Below are 24,795 nucleotides of genomic sequence, written 5' to 3'. Positions count from 1 at the left end.
CAGTGTTATCAAGACAGTAAACTATATGGTAACAGGCTTTTTCAGTTCCTTTAGCCATTGCATTGCATGAAAGGAAAGATTGTATATCTGGGTGATTTTTTTCCACAGTGAACAGTAGCTCTTTGATTATTTTCTCACTATCTTTATTGGGGCTATTTTTATCCTCACAGGTTTTTGCAGGATGGGGATTGTGTATCTATACAATGGGAACATGATTATTATCCATGAGTGTGGTACCTGGACAGCTATGTGCTCAGAAATTAATTTTGCTTTTTATTACAGGGAAGGACAAAGAACAAAACTTTGGGAAAGAGTTTCCATCATTAAATATTTACCATTTCAGCTCCAGATTCAGGAAAGGTAAGCTCTGAGTCATTACTTTTTATTTTTAGTATCCAATCTACTTGGAAATGAATGGAAGGCAATAACCTTCAAATCTCTTCAGAAGTTGTGAGTTACATGAAATCATTTATTTGAAAAGCACCACGAGATAATGGAGGGGTGCATTGGGTTGGCCAGGTTCTGATAGCAAGGAGGGCTACAGGGGTGGCTGCTGTGAGAAGCTGCTGGAAGCTTCCTCCTTGTCCAGCATTGCCTTTGGTGAAACTTCTCACATTTTTTAGTCACAGGTACAACTTTCTTTGCATTTATTTCTGTGGTGTGGTTTTTTTACATCTCCAGGTGGCTCCAGGATGGAGCCACCTCTGACCAGTGATAGTAATTGTACCTTGGGGATAACATATTTAAGAAGGGGGAAAAAATGTGTACAGCGACAGCCAGAGAGGAGAGTGAGAATGGGTGAGAGGAGCAACTCTGCAAGCACCAAGGTCAGTGAGGAAGGAGGGGCAGGAGGTGCTCCAGGCACAGGAGCTGAGATCCCCTGCAGCCCCTGGTGAGCCTGAGGTGAGGCAGCTGTGCCCCTGCAGCCCAGGGAGGGCACAGGGATGCAGAGATCCACCTGCAGCCCAGGGAGGATCCACTCTGGATGCCTGGAGGAAGCTGTAAACTCCATGGGAGGCCCATACTGGAGCAGGCTCCTGTCAGGGACCTGTGATGCTGTGGAGAGAGAAGCCCATGCTGGAGCTGGTTTTCTGGCAGGACTTGTGGCTCCACAGGGGCCCCATGTTGGGGCAGCATGTCCCTGAAGGACTGTAGCCCATGGGAAGGACCCACACTGGAACAGCTTGTGAAGAACTGCAGCCCATGGGAAAGACTCACGTTGGAGAAGGCTGTGGAGGACTGTCTCCAATGGAAGGGACCCCATGCTGGAACAGGGAGTGTGAGGATTCCTCCCTTTGAGGAGGAAGGTATGGCAGAGATGAGATAAACTGATTTCAGACTCCATTTCCTGTCCTCCTGCACTGCTGGAGCAGAGGAGGTTGAGAAAATTGGGAGTGAAGGGGAGCCTGGCAACAAGGAAGGGGTGTGGGGAACATGTTTTAAGATTTATGTTTTCTTTCTCATTATCCTACTCTGATTGGCAATAAATCAAACCCATTTCCCCAAGTTGAATCTGTTTTGCCCATGACAGTAATCAATTTGTGATTTTTCCCTGTCCTTATCCCAATCCATGAACCTTTAGTTAGATTTTCTTTCCCCTGTCCAGGTGAGGAGTGACTTTAGTGTGAAGGAGTGTCCTGGCCTCCAGGCATGGTCAACCTGCAACAGAGTTGTTGGTTGGGAAATGCAAGGCAACTTATTCATGCATAGACCCATTTTCTGACTCCCCTTTCCCCATATTTAAAATTAGAACTCTGGAGAGAAGAATATGAATTGATTTTGTGAAATTGTTTTGTGTTATGTTAATTTAAAATGATCAGCTAGCACAGCAGTAATGATCACAGAGGACTGTTCTTTTGAAACAAAGGTAACATATCATTGATCTGATGCTTCAAAATTCATCAGAGACTTTTAAGGCCACCAGGGAGTGTTTTGATCAGCTAGGCCTGACTTCTCTCACATGAGAAGCAAAGAGAATTTCACTAACAATTCCTGCACAAGTTGTGCTTCTGGACAAAGACAATTTTTTTTTTGTTTGCAGGGGCTCCTTAAAGTGAAAATAAGGCTTTCTGCCCCCGACTTTATGTTCACCAGATAATTTTAATTTTTCTTTTCTGAAAAGAATTTTTTCTTTTCAAAGCATGGGTGAGTAATTAATTTCATTTTATCTCTGACTTGAGGTATTTATTAAAATCATGAATGGACTTCTGGAAGTGAATGAAAGACTCAAGTTATCTGTGAACCTATAAGTAAGAAAACTGAGCCAAAAAACATAATAAAATGCTGAAGTATCATCAATCCACTGGAGACATAAAAAAACACACCACAGAAATAAATGCAAAGAAAGAAAAAAATTGCTAAAGTTGTGCCTGTGACTCTAAATAAAGTGAGAAGTATCACCAAAGGCAATGAGAGTGTTAAAAGTTTCAGAAGACATAGGCATGCCTCTAAGTCCTTTGGTAGATTGAATTTGAAGTGCCTAGTCAAAATCATTAATTTCTTTTAGCAAGGAGGTAGAACAGAGTTTGTGAGATGCTCAGTAAAATAAATTGCAAAACAGAAAGAACTATAAGAAAAACTTGCTTTTCAACAGTCATGTTCAACTTCCAATGAGGTTCCCACTGTGCAGTGTAATGCACTTTAGGAAGCACTCAGTGCTACTGGCTCTGCAGAACATTCAAGCTAAAGAGAATGCCCATTTTCAAGAAACCACTCTCTTCTGTTATTTTATTGTTATAGTCTTAATTGTATTTTCAGTTATGCTGTTCTTCTCTCAATGCAAAAGCCTTAGGTTTGCATTTCTCAGCACCCAGAACCACCCCTGAAGAAAACAGGGCAGCAGCCCTGCAGGTGAGATGTACCATAACATCTTTTCAAAGAGTGAAGTGCTTTACTTTTGAAGAAGCCAAAGTACTTAATTGAACAAAGTTGCCATGATTAAAATGTAATTAAGGTTGTGAAGCCCTTGAGCATCTTAAATTGTGGCATAATACAATATTTATCAGACTTCAGAACACATAATCACTTCTTTGGCCATCCAGACAGGTTTTGCTTTTTCCCTATGCAAGATTAACCCTCTATCAGAGTTTGAAGCAGCTAAACTGATAATTTCTGTATATGACACCTTAATGATTCTGAGGTGGAAGAGTAAGGAGTAGAATTGCACAGAAGACAACACAATGAAGTGACAAGAAAACACCCATGCTTAAGCATTCATTTAAAATGACAGGCATAATAAACCTATTGAATAATTCTGATACTGCAATCTACAGGTGACTCTCAAGCAATAAATTGAATGATGTTAGTTTTATGCAAGAAATAATCTTTTAAAATTCAGAAAAAGGCATATGTATAATTCATATGGATAATATTTGAGGTATTTTGAAGGTAAGTTCACACATTTCTTGTGTCTACATGCACATGGTTTAAAAGAAAAATAATAAAAGGAAGAAATGCCCTTCAGTTAAAAACTTGGCAACTAGTTCAAATTCTACCTCTAAATTTGACTTTGTCATGTCTGCTTATTAAGAATATAATTCATCGCCTGGGAGTCTGCTCTGAAATACCAGTATCTATCATAAATGCTCAACAGTTTTTCAACGTATCAGCTTTCAGACGTTGTCACAGGATCAGCTTCAATGACTGGGTCAAATTCAGTTGTTGGCAGATGACACTGTGGGCTCTAATGGTAGCTTTGTGAATCTGCTGAGGAACTAAACTACTGTGGTTCAAAAGATTTACTGTTCATTTTTTTGTTACGTTTAGAAGCTGATTCAAGAAAGTCTTGCGACCTGTACCTAAATCACAACAAAAGGTTGCCGCCTTTAGACACAGACAGCCTTAATTAGCTGTTAAAAGTGCTGTCCTGAGTTTCCCTGTTTTGTTTGTTTTTCCAGGTAGGAAAACCTGTTCTGGAGGGGAAACAAATAGACCCACCATATATTTTTCCTTAGAAATAACTGCCTGTAAGGAGAGCAGATTTTTACATTTAGACCTTTAGTAATGTTTAACAGATTTTTGCATGTTGTGATATTCCTTGTTAAGCTTCATGCAGGCAGTAAGGTCTGTACTCATCAGTTAAGTGTGGAACAGACACAGTCTGTCAGTCTAAACCAGACAACAGAGATCAAATCCAAAACTCCTTCTAAATTCCAAAGAAGGGGCTTTAAAATAGAGCAATTTTCCCAATAGCTCAGCAGACTGAGAACTAGAGATGCTTCTGTGTTTTAGAGCTGAAGACACAGCTTCCAGAGTTACCAATGCAATTACAATTTCCAAAAGCAACAGCAGTACAAAAGAGAATAGTACCTGTATATAACCTAAAAATTGAAAATTTGCTTTGTAGGAGAGGCAAAAAATCTCTTAAAATGAGACTGTAAAAGATCATCCTAATTTCTATCTAATCCTGCTCCTGCTGCTTCCTCTTATCATTACTCATCTTCACATTGCCTTTTGAAGAGCAACATGGGACCCTTGCCCCTTTCCCTTCTCTTGCCTTCTGCCTCCACAGGCTCAGCCACCACTGTGGGACTTTCACAGGTTCTCCAGGCACTGCTTTCCAACCCTTGTGTTAAAAGCAGGAGGCAGATAGAAAAGCTTCCCATGATAAAGATATACTTAGGAACCATTTTGAGCCATCATCGTGGAGCAGCTTGAGGTGGACAAAACCTCATATGGGGTTGTGAGGAGGGTAAATGCTATTTGACTATACAGCTGCAAAATGATTGTTTGTTCCTGAAGAGGGGTGGGCTTGATAATACCAATCACTTTTTTCTGTGTCTGCAATGCAGAAGTTTCTCTGTGCTATCTTGGCACTGACATTGAAATTGATGTGTGGCCTTTAGGTAAGTCACTTAATCAATGTGTTTGTAAAATGAGGATAATAACATTTATTTGCCTGCCTGAAATGGATGTAGTAAGGACAGACTGGTTAGTGCTGTGAAATGCTATTTACTAGTAATTGCAAGTGTTATTATGCTGTGGACTTAAACCCCTCCTTGACTGGTAATTGAAATAGCTGAAGAACCAAATAAAAGTCTGAAATGTAAAGGTGACAGTGGTTTCAGATAAGGTGGGGCTGGTTAACCTGCTTCCTTTTCATGAAGCTAATTATGCTTTAGCTGAGGCAATATACATCAAAAATGTTTTGAACATGTACCTGCTCTTATTCAGAAACAGAACAAGAGGAAATATTGTGGGATTCATATTTGAGTCACTGGGTAATGCACCATTGATAATGGGTCAAGGGAGAAGCTGGGTGTAACACAGAAAAATGTGTTCAAGCCTCTGTTCTGGGATGCAGGAGCACTCAGGTGTCCTGAGAGCAGGATGAGCAGTGTAGATAAGACAGAATTAGATGCATCATTACCATTTTCAACCCAATTAACATCCCTGCTCTTCAGGATTAAATAAGGTCTGTAATTTGCCTTTTGGTATGGCAGGCTGAAAAAAAAAATAAGTCCTAAGGGTAAGAAGAATGAATAATACTGTAGAGCAGTATGAAGTAGATTAGGAAATGAATTACAGTAAACTGTCTTATCTGTGAGCTGGGCTTTGAAAACTCTCTTGAGGCCTCAGATGGCCCCCTTCCTCCCACAGATGTTTCTTTGAGAAGAAAGAAATATAAGATGGCTGCCTGGGGTGGCTAAAGAGCCAGGTCCTACAAAAAAAATTCTTTTTGCCATCTGTAATACTACTAAGAATCATCGTGTTACAAATAATCATTTTTAGTTGATGCAGCAGTTAAAATAAACCTAGGCTAAGGTTTCTCTAACAACTAATAAAGGAGTTATTTGATCCTTCCTTATGTTGAGCGAAAGCTAATCAGCAGGGTAAGTGCCTCTGACTTGACTAGAACTTGGAGGAATAACTGCTTCAGGAATGTTACACATATCTCACTTCATCTGCTTAGTATTTTCATGGTGATTTTGCTTGAAATTTATTAAGGAAGCAGGGACACTCAGACTGTGATTGGCAATATTTCCAAGAATACATCAAGAGTTGCGAAAAAAGAAGTGGTGGAATTTTTAACTGAGGAATGACTTACTTTGCCTTTCTCCAGTTTACAGCCTTGCTTTCCAATTTGAAGTTACATAGTCCAAATTCAGGGCAAAACTCAGCCATGTGGCTGCATCTCCAGAGCAGCAGTGAAAATAACTGTGGTTGCTGAGCGGGGCACCCATAGCTCTTGGCAGTACTGCTTGGCATACTGTTGCCAGGATGGCTTCCTGCATGTACTGGAGTGGATAAACTTTACACCAAGCTACAGAAGGAGAAACATTTTGCTTTCTTCTGTAAAACAGTTCTTGGAGAGATCACAAGTCTCTGCACAGTGGTGTGATATCCAGAGTGAATTGTCACACAGAGGCGAATCATCCTGTGTTAATAAGGTTAGAAACAGAGAGGTGCCTCTTTGGGGCTCATCAAAACTTGCTAGCTGTAGGACACTCAAAGTAGGAAGAATCAGATGTACCGAAAGCCAGACATTAAAGGGATACGCTCATGAGAAGGAGATTTATATTCAGAAATAGAGAATCTGGGACGCTGTAGGCTCCTCAGGTTCAAAGGAGGGCATCTCAGGGGAGTTCTGCTACAGTGGGCAGAGCCCTGTCACTCAGAAAGACTGCAATGAAGAGATTAGGCAGAGGCAAGGTCCAGCAACTGCTCTGATCCCATGGGAGACAGTGCTACTGGATATAAAGGCATTGCTGTCTGACAGTCAGTGAATGCTTAAAAACATTTCTGGGAATATTTAGTCAAATTGGTAGAAGAACAAGTTCAGTACTTTAACGTTCCTTTTGGGTCTTGATAATCATAGACTTAGAGAAAAATCACTCAAAATGGTATTTGAATAGCCATGTCAAAATGTCTAGCAGTGGCAGTGTGCTAAATATCCACAGGTAACAGGAATATAATGCAAATTCAGTTGAAACAAGATAAAGGCACTCAATTTTCCAGATATAAACTCTAGTCCCAGATTATCATGGTCCTATGTTCAATTCAAATCCTCTCTAAAAAGAAATAGGTGCTGACTTGTTTAGAACAATAATGTATATTAAAAAAAAAAAAAAAAATCTTGCTCCATTTCCCATGTTTTTATTTCATTGGACCTAGTTTTAACCAACAAGAAACTCAGTCTTCACTGATACAGCAGCAAGGTATGTCATTCTGCCAGCAAAGACACATTCACTGAGTGTTATGGTAATTAATATGTACAGGAGGAGACATTCCACCCACCTTTAATGAGCTATTCTTAACACCAGAAGTACTTCCCAACCTCTGACAGAAGGAAATTTAACCTTACCCTGTCAAATTTAAGAGATAGATCAGAAGTGCTACAAGAGGGGGAATTCCAAGTCATCTCAATTATGTGGCATCACATGAAATAATTATATTTGGTTACCCTTCAGAACAATATGTTCTTGAGGGGTAACTTTTATGTGCTGCTCCTTCAAACATGGCTACACCCTGAGTGTGCTGCTTTTGATTTTTAAATAGCTTGCACAGCTATAACCCCTGTGTGTTATCTCTAATGATGAATGACAGTATTATATTTACAAGCAGCTATCACGTTCCTGAAAGATTTTTTTTTCCCTTAACTATCCTGGTTTATAATGTAAGACAAAAGAAATTAAAGGTTTTGTTGAATCTTCTCTAACATAATAGAAAGTAATCAGAGAATATTTTATACTTTTTACTGAGATAATGCACAATGCAAAAGACTTTTTATAAAAGAATGAAAATAATAAAACTAATCAAACCCCCTTCAGTTAATATGCAAATCACTATGTAAAATATATTAACCTTAAAGGCATAATGTACCTGATTTAAACTCAGACAAAAACTTGCTTTCATGTTTTTGAGTCCTGAATAGGTTATAAAATTAATTTGATTTAGTACATCAATACAACAGAACCCACCGCAGTTCTTTGGTATTGAAAAAGGTCTTGCTGTTTATGAAAAACTGAACCCTGACAGAAAAATTAAATCATGTGAACAAGCAGGAAAGACACCAAAAGCTGAAACACTTCAGTTTATTCTAAAAATGAAAAAAACAGGGCAAGCTATTTGACTTTTTTAAAATAAATTTTCAAAACATTTCTAGAATTAAGAAAAACAGAGACAAGACGTGATAGTTTTTTTTAATTAATAGGAATATCTATACTTCATGGAATAGAAAGGAAATTAAGAAAACGGGAAACATATGGCAGTTCTTTTTCTGTTTTTGTTTTTACAGTTATAAATAATCAAGCCTTCCTTTTGCAGAAAAGGAATGGCTCCTTGTGCAAACTCCTTGCAAAACCAGGGAAGTATTTTGATGACATTTGCATCTCATATTTCATATGTTCATATCCTGTCCCTTCATCAACATGCAATGACATCGTGGAGAAGCCATCATGCCTATGTCATCCATCAATATGCTATTTAATTTTCTTCCACGTTAAGTTTAAATTTCTTAGGGATGTCAATGCCACATGACTTACTGTAAAACAAAGGGGAAAAAACAGTGTTAAAAAAAGAACTAGACAAGAGAAAGGGAGAAGATAAACATGGTAGCACATAACTCAAGAAAATAAACCTTAAAGCAAAAAGTATTACTTTGGGATAGTGCAAATTTAATAAAGGCAGTATTTACAAAAACAGAGCTAGCATGAAAATACCTAAAACATGAAAAGAATTATACTGAAGAAGTCAGATGAAAAGCTTTATTTTGAGCAGTGTAATACAACTCTTATACAGAGCTCTTCACAAGTCTTCATGTAAATCTTATTCAGAGCTGCATGTAACCCAGCAACTTGGACATAAACCTGAAAAAAGTCCTAGTATTGATTACCTGTAGTAGTGCTAGAGTGGTTTCAACCTACCAGAGCACACATTTCTGGCATGCACAGAGACATGATGGACACAAGTCCTTCCATTTAAAAATGCAAAGAAGGTGTACAATATTTTATAGTGCTAAGAAAATAATAAGACATAAACAGTTGATCTTGCTTTTTCCTCACTTTTAGGGTGTCCTCATACATGTCCACATTCATTGGTCCTTTTAAATGTTAGGCATATCACATGACTTAAGTCAGTTTGATATTCAGAGTGAGCATCTTTTAATGTTATGACTGGAATAACAATTTGATTGTACAGGAGGTTATGTTCTTTGAGACTCAAGGGTTCCCAAATGACAGTAAAGTAGTCACAGTTCACAGAAATTACATGTATGTACTAAAAACAATCCAGTGAAGATGTGAGTCTATTTTGAAATGACAATTAATTAAAAGAAAAGGAAATAGAACACAGAAGTAAGAAGATAAACAAGTATTTGGCACTATGCAACACAAATGTCACAAAGAAAATTTTGGTGGATACAGCTAAATTATGTGCTTTTCACTTAGACACACTAATAATTTAAAGTAAGAGAAGCTAAAACATCCTATGCAAAATAACACAGTTAATACTTGCCCTTAAGTCCTGCAGAGGAAGGTTTTGTGTTCAGAGGACGTTGTTCCAGATTTAGAGAATGACTCAGCTCCCTTTGCAAGTGTTCCTTGTGCATGTGTTGAATCAGATGGCAACACAGGAGTTGCTGAGGAGACAGCTGCAGGAGTGCTTAGGTCAAGAAGCAACAGATAATTCATTAATTTTAAGAGTAATTCAGTATTTTAACTGTGTGCAGATGAAACAGCAGGAGGAGGAAATAGAACAAATAATTCTAACAGTGTGGACAATTATCTTATGAATGAAGAAACCTCTTTATTTGCAAAAGTTAATTCTTTAAACATAGACAATAAAAGAACCAGATAATGACAACCAGAAACACGTCAGGAGAGGACTCAGTGTGGTTTATCAGACTAAGCTTTAATGAGGGTAAAGCTTGAAAGACTTTTGAAAATATTCCTACTTTATAGTATACTATTCTTAACAGAGAGTACGATTATGGCTACTACTTCACTACTGTCAACCTGACTGTCCAAAGGCAGTGAACTGTATCACTGATTAAAAAAATGTTAAATCTATAGAAGGTTGTTATTAAAGCAAAAATATATATCTATGACTAAATATAAATATAATAATGTATATATAATATTAAATAGTATATAATATATAACAATATATTCTAATATATCTATAATAAGATATATAACAATATAAATCCGTAATGATAATTTTGCCTGGAACACTGTGTTGTGAGTTTCTGTGATAGCACAAAGCAAATGGTGGATGGGTTTCAGAGACTCAGAGTAACTACAGGTCCATGTGTTCTCATTTATCCCAACACAATTACTCATATTTCAAATTTTTGAAAAAAAGAAATGGAATAAAAGAAGACATAAAAATATTTGTAATTTTTTACCAGGACATAACATTTTGAATACTTAAGTATTTCTACAGCATATTTACCAACAGTTGGCTAATATAAGAGTAGTGCACAATGAGCTGATTTACTCATGGCCCCAAAAGCCATAGATATAAAGTTTTTCATAAGAGCTGTTGGGATTTTAACATAAATTTGGTAAATACTACAAAAGCAGAATAAATTAGAAGAGATATTTGGCTTAAGATTTTTTATATTCTATATTGACGAATTACTGAATTGCTGATAGGCTGTAAAACAGGCCTTTGAACAGTATAAACATTCATGATACCTTCCATTTATAGATGCTTTTCCTGAGAAGCTCAATGACAAATCTGAACTTAACAATGCAATGACCTCCAGTTTTATACAGCTCTGCTGACTGTGCACTTCAGCAAAACCACAGTGATTTTGAAAAATCAACCTGTCTCTAACCTGTCTTCTGGATTCTCCACTAAGGAATTACAGTTTTATATTGCTGAAACTACTGATTTTAGTAAAGTAAATGGTTGAGTGATAGAGGAATAAAATTGCAGAGGATGGTAGAAATCTGAGAGCCCAGGAGTAAAGATGTTGTGCAATATCAAACTAGCTGGGAATAGGTAAGAGGGAAGCAGATGTTGCAAGGTTTAAAAATAAAAGCAAACTTACCCAAAGCTGAGGAATTAGAATCCCCCAACATAGATCTTACTGTTCGTCTTGTGAAGGCCTCAGGGGTTAATGACTTATAAAGCAGGACCCATTTCTTGTCTCCATCAGGAGGACTGGCAAGCTCAGGACTGAGAGGCACTCTGGAAAGGTGACCACAACATCATATAAATGAAGCTTTTCTGCATTAATCAGCTAAATTATACTGTTAGAATATTTACTGGGATAACAGTAAATTATTAGCAGTATGCATATGGTGTAGTAAAGAAGATTTTCAGTGTACAAACCAGTGGAAAACATGGGCACACCTGTCTGTGAATCCTTGTAGTTGGGTTGCTGAACAACCAAGCCTCTGAAAAAACTTTTGTAGGAGGAAGCCTACAGTTGTCATAGAAGACTGGGAACAAATGCAGCAGGTGTGCAGTCCTGTTTTCTGGCAATTATCTCATTTACTATAAAATAAAATAATTTTGAACAACCCAGGTGCTTCAGGATCACTAACAATCCAAGGAAAGCAGAGAAACAGTAGTCACATCAATTTATGATCTGGCTGTGACTCACTCCAGCCAAACCTTGCTGTGGTAAGTGGCAAGTTTTGTGAGGCATAGGGAAACTTTGTTGAAAATCTGAGAGAAAGAGGAGAAAACAGATGGCAGTCAGAGCCAGCTGAGGATAGGTGGATACTAAATGGAAGCACCAAGTCTGCTTATACTTGCTTTAAAGGCCTCTGATCAGAGTCCTGTGTGATCAGAGATCTCTGTGTCTGTCCCCTTGCATGACCCAGCTGAGCACAGACTGTTTTTATAATGGCTTTACCTGTAAAGGACAAAATCCTGTAGACTTATAGGGGAATCAAGCAAGGAGAAAACCAAATCCAACCTCTTACTACACGTGTCCACTCTGCTCCTAGAAATACTTGTCTTCCTCTCCTTTTGTAGAAGAAATGGCTGGGCTGAGGGAATGGGACGTTCAGCAGGGACTAAGCTTTGGAGATGCAGATTGTTGCAATCAAGCCTTTCCTGCAGCAGCAACTGCCTGCTGTGAGTGGATGCAAAACACTGTGGGAGCCTGCAAAAGAGACACGGAATTTGAAAGATTGTATCATCTGTGGATGGATCATCAGCCAAAAGAAAGCCAAGATATACTAGGACCAGAAAAAGCTGTCAGTCTCTGTTTGAAGTTTATGTGGTAGAGACAGGCAAGCCTTGAATTATGACCAAGGTGTATTTTAAGACCTGTAGAGGATGTCCTGGACACAGAAATGTATTTAGTTTTAGGGCCTGTACACACTCGAACAGTACAGAAAGAGATGGCAACCCATATGAGGGAAGAAGTGATCTAGGGGACACTAAATAATAGCAAGCAAGAAAAACAAAAAAAAAGTCCATCAGAGTGCGTGACTCAGATGCTATAAAAACTGTTCTTTTTTTATCAGCATTCGCTCTCTGGTAAAAGTGGCAAAAGGGGGATGACAAAGTGAAAAGAGGCAGAAAAGTAGTCCATGCACATATGCAATGGTAGAAAACCTTGTAGTAAGGAAATAGTCAGACCTAGAACAAACACACATGGAAACAACGTAAGAAAACTGGGGAAGTGATCCTGGAACTAGCAGATCACTCACTGAGGACTGGCATAAAGAAAAAATCAACTAATTGCTTATGCCCCATCTTTACAGACAGCAAGGTGAACCTCCCCAGCTGGGGATGGCCTGCCTTCCTGGTGGAACTACCAGACATGCAGAAAATGAAGAGCCTGGATGCTGCCTGAGAAGATAATATAATGCAGAAAGAAACAAAGAAGCTGCATATTCAAGCAGGAGAAATCATAACTGCTGTGAGAAGGGTGACTGCTGATGTGTGAGGATACCCTGTTGCAGGGGCTGATGGTCCAAGCATGAGGAAATCTGTATCCGGTGGCTGCTTAAGCTAAAATGAGATTGGGAACCAATATTAACCATCTTTTGAGTAGGATTAGGTAATGGAATACAACATCCAGAGAGAATTTTGAGTGATAAACAGAAAGCTCAGAGACATCAGAAAGGAAGGGTGTTTGAAACTGAGGAAAACTGACTGAGAGCCATCAGCACTTCAACTATTCTAATGGAACTGGGACTGCATTAACTTGGAAAACCAAAATTTACCCCTATAATACATGACTGTAATTAATATATTACCAGTGAAGATTGCTATTTGGATTAAAAAATAAATATTTAGCTGCTTGTTGCAAAAAACTGTTATCTAAAAAAGTTCTCTAATAATATGAAGTAAATTTTCAAACTAAGTAGTAATGAAGTAGTTGTTTTATTAGGATATACTTCAACATAAAATATTCAGGAAACAGAAATGCAGCTAATAATCCTGTATATCCTCAGAAACTCTGAGGGAAATACTGAAGGAGGTGCTGGGTGCCTGGGTAACTAAGATAACTATTAATTATATTTGCTCCTTTTATTTCCCATAGGTAATACAGTTTAAGCAATCCCTTCCAAACCTATTCATACTGGAAGCTGTGTATCACTTAGTTTTCTTTACTGTATAATTTTGTTAAGCTGCATACGTATATAAAAAGTGAAAGTCATGCCACTTTTCTTTTAACTGAAATTCCATGGCTGATTTTAAAAATGAGCATGATATAAACCTTTCTAATAAGAGAAAAAGGATCCAACCTAAAGGATTTCTCTTTAAGCAAGAAAAAAGAAAAACGATGTGAAGACAGATTAGCTCTTCGTAATCCATGAATATTGATGTTCTCAAAAATTATATTTATTTGTCTTGGATGAAGATTTCTATATTTACAGAAATGTAGAGTTTTAAAATGTAGAGTCTTTGTTCTAAGAAGAAAAGGTGAATCACCAAGGCATACAAAATTTTCAACAGAAAATTTTATTGCATACAGTACAGTCACCTATGACAATGGATTACACACCTGTAAGTGTAGTTCTATATCACTGGGATTGTGAAGGCTGAATCTTCAGTTATTGTACTGGGGATATTCTAAGACAAAAGATATATAATTATACTCTCAGACCCTTTTGTGTGCTACAGCATTTTCAGTATAACAAGTATGCATTGAATATATGGATATATACATGCATAATTAATCAGGGTGTTGGGTTTTGTTTTTTTCCAAATTTACCCAATACTTTGAAAAATGATAGTGTTAAAATATTCATTGGACTAACTACAAGTTCTTAGTTCCACATTTGGTGTTTTCTTCTAACTACAGCAAAATTTTGAGTGTAGCACTAATTATCTGGTCCCTGCCCTATCTTTCTGTTCACTCAACACACTGTTGGGTGCACCTGAGAATCAACTGGGCCAAATGCCACCAACTGCCATTAAAAAATAAACCAGAACTAATACTGACAAGATTTAAAAGGCTGTCTGTGGAAAGCATTTTGGACTTCCAAAAGTTCTGCATTTCACACACAGCTTGTACCAGATCCATCTGCTTTTCCTGCAGTGAACTCGGAAGATACTTGAATACAACTGAGGTACTATTCTGCTTTTTGAAAACTAAAATACTTCTCTACATACTAATGAATTTATATTGACAGAGCTGTCAGAGCATTAGCAGTATGCACCTCCTCTCTTCTCACCTCACTTGACCTCCTGAGGGATTAGATGTGTTACCCTCTGAACGATTATCTGGCAACCTCACTTTCTTTTCTGAGTAAAAGGCCGGGCAGCCTAAATGCTTGTAGTGTTTCAGGACTATGCAACCAAGAGACACCCAAGGTAAGATCATTCCTCAGGGGTTTTAGGAAAGACCTGACAATGAACAGCAGGAAAGCAAAATTGCTGCTGATGCTATGGGGGTTCATTCTCAGTTCTAAGTGTATTGGATATAAGGAATACAATATTTGGCAATCGTTAATAAGTTGCTTGTTTAATAGTAATATATTGCTACAGGAGCTGCTGCAATAACAGCAAGAATGTTCCTCTGGGGCAACTATCCCAGAGAGCTCAAGCTACTTATTCTCTAAGCATTAGAGATAAACACACATTGGTAAAACAGAGGTGACAGCTACAAAGTATTGTGGTATGGCATTAAGGAGAGTTCAGAATGTTTTATGTTCTTCCTCCAGTGCATAAACACATATGCAAACACAAGGAAATTGCAGGAAGTTGTAGAAAGTTGTTACTATTGGCAGTAATTACTTTTGAGAAATATAGAAGGCATACAACAGAGTATCTACAACATCCAAAAATATTATGAAATTCCTGAAGGTTTTATTTGTGTTTTGTATCTGTGAACTGTTTTACAAATTCTTACTTGATTTTTTAGTACGACTCATAGACATTTGCACAACAAATATTGTTCTACATCTGTTCTACATCTGGATGTTTTAAAATTGGTATCGCACTTTGAAATGTCTTGATTAATGTGTAAACAACTTTGAAAGATATTTACATTTTTTTATAATTACACAAAATAAGGACACCAAAGCATAATCACACTGCAATATTGTGAAAACAAGAAGCAGTCATTATTTAGGACTTTCAGGTTGTGGGAATGTGTTTTTTATTTTGCTCTGAATGGCAAGTGAAAATGGCATTCCCATCAACTGTGCTTACTGGAATCTTAACACTGGAACTGGCTTTTTAGTGTTTCAGATTGTGTATTTGTTTTGATCTTTGAAGATGTGTTGTTATGTAAAGCTCCTGAAACCATGACAGGGCAAAGGTGATATCTTAAAAGACAGCATCAATACCCTACCTTTCTAATAAGCCCCAAACTTAAAATTCTGAAACCTCTAAATTAATAGACATACCAACAGCTACTTGTTTCCATTTGCTTGTTTGCTGCAATTTTCAAGGATACATGCTTTGTTCTTCATATGTAATCAAACAGTTGACTCCTTGCTGTAGTACAGTTCTAATTATGGAACAGTGATGTGTTGTTTGGCAGCAGCTGTGCAACACTGACCCTTTCCTTTCTCCTATGTGTCTCACCTTGGTGAGCCCAAAGATAGGGGTAAGTGTCATGGGATCATAGAATAGCTTGTGTTGGAAGGGACCTTTTAAGGTCACCTACAACAACCACCCTGCAGTGAGCTACAGCTCCAAGCCCAATGTTTGACCTCTCTGGGAAGACTACTGAGATAAAGGGTAATTATTTTTTAAGGGGGGCATTTGCTTTGGATCTGGATGACAATTGTGCATTTAATTTCTTGCGGATCCTTGAACAAATAACATGGGGAAGCTTGGCTGGCCAATGTGGCCAAGTAAGTTAATTTTCCTTCAAATTTTGAACTCCACTTTGCATTAGGTACTGAATGTGAAGAAACCAGTCCAAAAGTGGGAGGTTGCAATGGGCTGGTACCCATAACATGCTCAGATGTGTGAAATGTCTTTAAAGGAGAGGCTTCAAGAATCCATTATTCTGGAATACTGAAGTGCAAATCTTTTTGAATAGCTGTCTCTGTCTACAGGAACACTTTTTCTTGATAGTTTGCATTATGAGTACAGGCATAAGTCACAGGTTGTCAGTTCTTGCTCATGGACCGCCTCACATCTGCAAGTCATGGGTAGGTGCAATGGCAATAAAAAAATACATCTCCCCACATGCAAGCAAACACAGTGGGCCAACCATACCTAGATGTAAAAAGACTTTCAGGAAAAGGAGTTGGAAGGAGTTCTGCCCAGACTAAAATGATAACAAGTCTTGATATAGCCTTTAAGTATTGAACTGAACCATACAAAGGACATGCCTTGTGACTTTTCACTTTGAGAGATCAGCAACTCTTCAATGTTCTCAACACAGAATTAAAAAAATATCCTGCTGCCTTTGGTACCTGCCATCTCTTCTCAGACAGGTTAAACTGTGGGATTGGGTCAGTCTCTATATTAGCTGCAGAGCAGAAACCTGTACCCCAAAGACAACTCAGACAGCCCTGGAAGCATCTCACAGAGCCAGGCCAGGACCAGGGCCCAGGACTGCTCTAAACCACTTGGTTTATAAGACCCTGGAGCTCAGGAATTTGCTCTGTAAGAGCCAGTCAAGGCCAGAGACCTCACAGATGCATTCTGGTGGAAATATGGAAAGAAACTATTGATGAGGGAAAATCTGAACCAGTGCCTTATTGAAGAAAGATTTTTTTCCTGACTTAGTTCCTACGGTTTATCATCTCTGTCATGTTTTGCAAAGCAAATGCAATATATTAGTGAATCAAAATGGAGGTGCTGCATGACAGGAGTAGACATTTTCTTTTAGGTTTATCTTTGAACTTTGCATATTAAAAAACCATCTAAATCGATTTTATAAATTTAACTATACAGTTACTGCTCAGCAGCACTCTGCAAAATTTTAAAGTATACATAACTTAAGCATGAACATCCTTTGAAAGACTACTTTGGAGTAATTGATATACTCCAGCCTCACTGGTAACTGGGTGCCAGACACACCCCTTAGACACCATTCTTATATGATCCACTGCTGTCCCCATGAATGAGCAGTTATTCCCAACAGTCCTCCTCTTTCTGTTTCTACTGGCAGCAGCAGCTGGCAGCTTTGTATCCATCCCTGACAAATGTACAAAGACACATTCAGCTGTTGGGACAATATTCATTGTCTGAACTGCTGGTCTTGCCTCCAGGTAGAGGATTAAATGGCACTGTCCTGAGAACCAACCTCGGCTCATGGTGTTAACACCAGGATCATGGTGTAATCAGTGATCAAAATAACATATGCCTTAGTATCTTGCAGTTACTTGGGACAAAGCAGGCAGATAAAATCATGCCCAAGTTGTAAAATGAAACATAAGTAGAAAGAAATTGTATGCTTATTCATATTCTGGTGCACAGTCTGTTAAATATATCACTAGGGCTCTATCTGCAGAATTCAACTTCCTGAAGTTCAAGGTTGCTTGTGTGCGAGGCTGGATGCTGTGTCATTTCTACTTAAAATGAATGTTACGAAGGGGTCCCTGTCTCTAGGGAGGTGCAAGTCACAGCTACATTCCTACACAAATTGCTAATGCTCATTTATAGATGTCTCTCTTGTGTTCATGATGAAAAGCTAGTAACAATGCTGGGAACTTGCTTGGGCTTCCTGACAATGAATAAAACCAAAGAAACTGTGCTAAGACTGAAGCTCCTGTTTCCAATACTCATGCATTCAGAGGCTGCAGAATCGCTCTCCCACCTCCACTTCAACCAGCAGGTGCCCTCTCCAGTACTGAACACCTGGAAGCCCCAAAGCAGCAGCACATGTAACATGCAACTATTGTAAAAACACAATTTCCTGGCTCTTAATAAGCTGGAATGTCTCTTCTCCTTTTAGTTGACCAAGCTATTTAAGTGTGAGAGTGAGGAGAATTTGCAGAAGAATATGACGCACACAGTATGAGGAAAGAAGGAAAAAGAAGATGGTAAGAGTTATTAAACATTGTTTTAGCACAGGCACTGAAATCACTGCCACACAGCAAGTTTTGAGAAGCCTGGGTAATTTAAAAACCAGTTTTTCAGTCTCCAGTGACTGAAGAAATTGTGGCCACTGTGAAAAAAAAGAAATTTTGATCTATCAGAGCAGGATATGATGAGTAGTTCTGCTACAGCATAGATGATGATTCTTTCAATAACTCAAACCAAAACTCCTTGGGCCTCCTGTTAGGGCAACTGCTCCAGCAAACAGTATGACTATTGCCCCAAAGTCTTAGGACAGAGTATTTGTTGCACTCCGTAAGAAGAAAAAGAACAAAGGTACTTGGACTTCTCCCTGTATAGTTAGAAACTGCTACAAGGAAGAAAATAAAGTGTAGTTAAGTGTACATGCACTACGGATGAAACAAATCATTATGGAAACTTTCACTGTAGTCAGTTTTGGGAGAAGTAATAAATGAACTGTTAGTGTTCATCAGACACGGTGCTGTTAGTCATCTGGCAGACAGGAAGGAGAAACAGCACTTAAATTCAGAGGAAGCCAAGATAGGGGGATGAGTCTCAAACTGAGGACAACAATTTTGGCGATGGTTGTGGGAACGAGTTAAGGTATCTAGAAGCTGAAAAGTTTCTAAACTGTGGCTGAAAAGCATTCAAAAGAGGCCTCTAAATAAACTTTCTCACTACATATCAAAACAAAGCAAAATTGCTGGACCTTAAATAAAAGTGCTCAATGCTGGCCTGGAGGCATGGTCAGGCTGGTGATTAGTTGCCTTGGTTATTTGGTGGCCTATCCAAAAACAGGACATGTTGCTATTAGGTCAAAAACTTCCACAGCAATCTACCTGTGCCATTCAGCATTTCGAGCTGCACTAGGATCAGTTGAACTAATCCTACCACGTTTGGAATTTATGTGTCTGATAAAGCAACATTTTGCGGTGTTTATGAGAACTCATGGATGTCCCCAGAGTCTTGTTTTGCTGAGCTGTCTATGAGCACATCAGCACCCTATCAAACACTCCAGAAATTTATTCCAGCACTCACGATGATGCCAAATCTGCTTTTGGGGGGGTGTTGATTTTGGCTGGGGTGTGCGGTGGGCTTTATGTGTGTGGGAACACAGAGTTCACCCGGCAGCTGACACGCTGAAAAAGACATCAAAGAGCCCCTAAGAAAACAAACTGGGGGACAGCCGAGCCACGGCAGGCAGACATCCCCCTCCTGCCGGGCGGATCGGCTCCCGCAAATGCTTTTTTTTTTTTTTTTTTTTTTTTTTTTTAAATCACAAGTTTTTTTATTTCCTCTGCTGTCACCACACGCCGTTCGGAGACCGGCGCTTACTCGCACATCTTCCCGCCCTGCGGGCGGCGAGCCGTGGCTGCCGGACCGAGCCGGGCCCCCCCGGTATCCCTCCCGCAGCAGCGGAGCCCCGGCCCCGCCGCATCGCGGGCGGGGAGAGGCGGCGGAGGCGGCCCCGGGCGGTGGGCGGGGAGAGGCAGGGGCGCCCGGCCGCCCGCCCGGCCCCCTCCCCGGCTGTATTTAGCGGCGCCGCGGATCACGCGGGGCCCGCGGCGGCGACATGGCCGCCGCCAGCACGGAGCCGCCGAGGCTCAAGCAGCTGCTGGAGCGGGACCCTTACCTGGCGCCCTTCCGGACGGACTTCCAGCGCAGGTACCGCCGCGCGGAGCGGCCGCCCGCCCGCCTCTGCGGGCGCCGGGCCGGCGGTGTCCCCTCCCCCGCGCCGCTCTCCCCTCCCCTCGGCCGGGGCGGCTCCGCTTCCCTTCCGGCGGAGGCGCCGCCGCCGCGGGCGGAGCCGCGGCCGGGGCTCGGCGAGGCCTCCCGGGCCGGGGTGCTGCAGGGAGGCCTCGCCCGCGGACCTCCCCGCCGGCCTGGCGGGCCCGGGCCGTCCCTTGCGGACCCGGCACGCCTCGGCGCCAGCGCTGCGCCCGCGGGCCCTCCCGAGAGCGGCGGGGTGGGGGCGGCGCCCGGGCCAGCCGGGCCCGTGGGGCGCAGCCGGGGACAACTTGCGAGAATCACGGAATCACAGAAGGGTTGGGGTTGGGAGGGACCTTAAAGATCATCTGGTTCCAAGCATCCTGCCGTGGGCAGGCACGCCTTCCACTTGTTCAGGTTGCTTAGAGCTGCATCCAACCTGGCTTTGAACTCTTCCAGGGATGGGACAACCACAACTTCACTGGCTAACTTGTTCCAGTTCCTCACCAACCTTACAATAAAGTTTTTCCTAATATCTAATCTGAACCTACTTCTAGCATGAACCTGTTTCCCCTTGACCTGTCACTACATGTTAAGTAGTCTAGCCCCATCATTCCTGTAAGCTCCCTTCAGGTACTGTAAGGCTGCCATTAGGTCACCCCTAAGCCTTTTCTTTCACTGACTGCACAATCCCAGTTCTCTCAGCCTTTCCTCACGGGAGAAATGCTTCATCAGCTTGGTGGCCTCCTCTGGACTCGTTCCAAAAGGTCAGTGCCCCTCTTCTGTTGGGGATCCCAGAGCTGGATGGTGTCAGGACATGGAGGTGCTGCACTGAGCTAATATTGCTAACAAAAGAGTTTAGCTGCAATAATCTGTAAATAAACTGCTCCTGAATCTCGTCTTTCCAGAGAATTTTCCTGCAGGCGCATGTTTTGAGGTGTCCCTGAACCGCCAGCTCAGCTGTTCGGCAGACCTGCAATGCATGAAGTAGCAGAGTGTGCATTAGGTTGGTGCCAGGTTGCTGGGCTGAGCATCCCTTTTTTTGTGCCTCTCGCTGGGAACTGTGACACCAACCCTCTCTGTTCAGGGCCTGGGTGAGAGCTTGCTAGTAGCAGCCTGGGCAAGAGGAGGCCTGCATCCTGCAGAGCCAGGCTGCTGGCCTGGAAAAGCTGCTGAAACCTCACCCGCTGATTGAACACAGTCATTGGGAGCTTTTATGTTGCACATTTATGTTGTGTTTCACTAGTGGTCCTCTGGCAATCAAAATAATTGTAGAGCTTACCAATACCCTGTGTCCCAGAAGTCTGGAAAAGTCTCTTGTGTGAGGGATGTAAGAAGGAATATAATTTTTTTTTATTTTTCAGTCTTTTTTTTTTTTTTTTTTTTTTTTTTTTTCCCTGTTCCCATGTTCTACATGGTTTAACATTACCAGGTGTCCTTTTGGGTTCTGGTATTGAATAGTGGTAAGTCTAGATCTTGTAAAATAGGATTAAGGATTGAGTAAACTATTAGGCTGACTTGCAGAGCATTTTCTCAAACTAATCTCTTAATGACAGAACAACTGAGAGCTTTATACAGTGGTTCCTGACAAGCTCCTGGCTATACATGTAATGCTGTAAAACACCTAATTTTTTCAGTGGGGAGCCAGAATGTAGGAATTAATAAATGGGCAGATCTGGCTCTTAATAAAAGTATTCGTGAAAACATTTGGGCTCCCCGAATGTGCCTGCCATCAAAACAGTCATATTGTGGATAGTGATGTTTGTATTTCTGAGGATAGTATGGCTGTACTGAGTACACTGAGTTTGCAAAACTTTTCTGTCCTTCTCAGGTTTGTGCATCTGTAGCATAGAGCTTCAGATGGTCCTGTCTCTGTCTTGTCACTTTCTGGCTCCTGAGCCTCCAATTGGTCAGTTGCCATAGAATTACTGTGGAAGCACGTATCCTGTTAATTAACTCAGAATAAAGGAAAACTCTTGTGGCAATCTGTGATGAACGGGATGATTTATTCTAAGCCCAAAGAAGCAGTTCATCCTGTGGATGGTGGAGAGTGCCAGGGAGGGGAAGTTGTAAGTACAGGAAAATGCCTGTTAGTGTCTGCATGCAATGCTCATTGTGGTTTCTATGAGTTGTGATTCAGTCTGTAATGGCTTTGGGTGTATTTTGTCAAGAGTGCCCAGGAGAAAGGAGTTTTGCAGCCTAATTGCTGTTTCTGTGAAGAACAGGTTCTTTGGGGCCTCCACTATATGGCATTTGCTTACTTTATGTCCAGTTCCTTTCCTGGGGGAGGTGGTGAACAGCCCTGTGCAGCTGTGTGCACTGTGTCAGAAATCCTTAGCAGTGTGGAACTATGTGATCTTTGTTCCAGGCTGAAGGGTCCTGATGCATTTAACTGATGGTTATATGACCCATGACTGTGGTATGAGGCTTGTTAAATAACTCAATGGATCTGGTTTTCTACACCATAGTGGTGCAGGAAAAAGGCTGTGATAAAGCTGCCAGGAATATGTGCTGTTAAGCAAATCTGTGAGTTAAGAGTTGATTGTTTATCAGCTACTTGCCATGGCCTCATCATAGGTAGGACAGAAGGAATATATTGGCAATTTAGTTTTGTAGAGTAGGAAAACTGAATAGAAATGATGGTACTCAACTGCTGAGCCAGTGACAATCCCTTCATTTTTCCTTCTTTTACTGCTGTCTGACTTCCTCTAACTTCGCTCTGCATACCCCTGCCCACTGACTTTTTTTTTCCCCACTTGAATAGTTTAGATAACAAAAATGCAGGCAGTTTAGATGGTCGAGTTTTGCCTGATAAAGGGCATGGGAGGCAGATTTGGTGCCTGGCACCCTGTAGCACTAAAAGTATCTTACTTGCTTGGCTTAGGAAGCTTTGGGAAAAAATAGAAGTGAAAGAGACTTGATCAAATACAATATACATGGATGCATTTTCTGTAGTAGTCTGAACCTCTTTCTTAGAGTTTGCAATGACATTGACCTTACTTAATATTAAACCAATTCATCATGGAGTTATGGAAGTTTAACAGCTTATAGTTATCATACTGTGTATTGCCTAAAGAAATAAAAATTGTGGCTTTTGACAGAGGATTAAGGATGCTTGAGAAACAACATTTATTGGTGGACATCCTTATATTATGCCTTGTGCAGTAAGATGTGAAACAGTCCTCCCTTTATCTTGCTCAGTAAAAGTTCTTTTGCAGAAGTGATGGGAAATAAAAGATTTGGGTCCTAATCTTGGCAGTGACATCAGCAAGTTGCCGAGTTGCCCTTTGGGCTTGAGTCTGTCTGCTCTCTTACAGTGACACTGTATTAGCATGGCCAGGTGATTGTTAGTAGAGAACTTTGTAGCTGTGTATCCATGGCTGTCAGAGGCTAACAGGTGACTTTGGTTATTCTCACACTCAAAGACCAACCATTTCTGCTGTTAGATTGGGCTGCTCAGGGCCTTGTTGGGTTGGGTCTCTGAGAATGTGTTTCCTCAGCCTCTTTGGGCAGCCTCTCCCTGTGTTTGGCTACCCAAATCATAGAAATTTCTTTTTTAATACTGTAATTTAACTTGCTATAATCTTGTTGCTTCTGGTCTGTTTTCCCTGTCTCCCTTGGAGTGCAGCCTGGCTCATTGTTTTCTTTAGGCACTCACCACTACCTGTACCTGTAGATAGCTTAAAACTGAGTAGATGTGAGCAGCCTGTGCCTGCTTGAGTTAGCTTTTGTACATCTGTTGTGAGGAAGCCCATCTCTCAGGCCCTACCTGTGTGCCATAGGTAGGAGATGGCAGTCCAGGAACAAAAAGCTGCCTTCTGGAGAGGCTGTAGTGTGTTCCTGCTCATCTATGCCTTGAGCAAGTGCAGGCCTCTCTTGCTGGGATTTGCATCTGCCTCTCCTGCCCTGTGCCGCGCTCCTTCACCCACAGGATGGTCACCAGGTCTCCACAGCAGCGTAACTAATACTGAGATCTTTGTGCATTCTTTTTTTTTTTTTGTTTCTGTCAGAGGGAGTGGTTTGCTGAAGGCCAGACAGGCTTTAGTCGCATCAGGCTGGATTCTGCAGTGTAATATGATTATCCTGATTCACCTTGAGAATTGCCAGGTCCATGATGAAATGAATTGTGATGTTGCCTCAAGTTCTGAAAATTTTCCTCTTGCTTTCAAGGACTGTCTCCTTTCACCTCCTGCAAAGTGTAACTTGGTGTTTTAGACAATTGTTTTCTCTCTTGCATAAAGCCTCGAGAAATGTTGAATGAGTGCTTTGATAGGAACAAAGGGTTTCTCTAAAGAAGTAATGCTGAAAATGTGATAGTAGGACCTAGTAATGCCATAAGCATGGAGGATGGACTGACATAGTTAAATGAGTGACTAGGAGGAAGAAAGACTTCTGGTCAAGTTCCCTTTTCAATATTTTGTCATGCCTGGGCATGTTGCAAATGGTATTCATGGAGAAAACAGAATTTTTGTAATTTTTTTTCTTTTGATGAATGCCTGAATTCGATCCTGAGTCAAGGAAGGAGTGTCTTCTTTGGGATGAAGGGAAATCAGTGTCTATATAGTGAACTGCTCAGCCTTGACCCAAATATAAATTATTCAGATCTCTAAGAATTCGCTTAAAAAAAAAAAACAAACAAAAAAATTCCCAAGTGATAGTGTTTGTGTAGGGTATCACTAAGCTACATTGTTTGACCATCTGTGATAT

The 24,795-nt window shown here is 40.6% G+C and overlaps 1 protein-coding gene across 1 annotated transcript in view; it reads left to right on the top strand.

Moving 5' to 3' along the window:
* Positions 1 to 19,919: 19,919 nt before the first annotated feature.
* GBE1 (1,4-alpha-glucan branching enzyme 1) overlaps positions 19,920 to 24,795 on the top strand; it is a 138,336-nt gene continuing 133,460 nt past the window's right edge. Inside the window, exon 1 of the mRNA XM_053935256.1 lies at positions 19,920 to 20,046. Coding sequence (XP_053791231.1) covers positions 19,955 to 20,046 — 92 coding nt within the window. The 5' untranslated portion in view covers positions 19,920 to 19,954. The remainder of the gene's footprint in view (positions 20,047 to 24,795) is intronic.

Source organism: Vidua chalybeata, chromosome 2 (genome assembly GCF_026979565.1).
Source record: "Vidua chalybeata isolate OUT-0048 chromosome 2, bVidCha1 merged haplotype, whole genome shotgun sequence".
Taxonomy (NCBI): Eukaryota; Metazoa; Chordata; class Aves; order Passeriformes; family Viduidae; genus Vidua; species Vidua chalybeata.
This window is presented reverse-complemented; position numbering and strand designations above follow the sequence as displayed.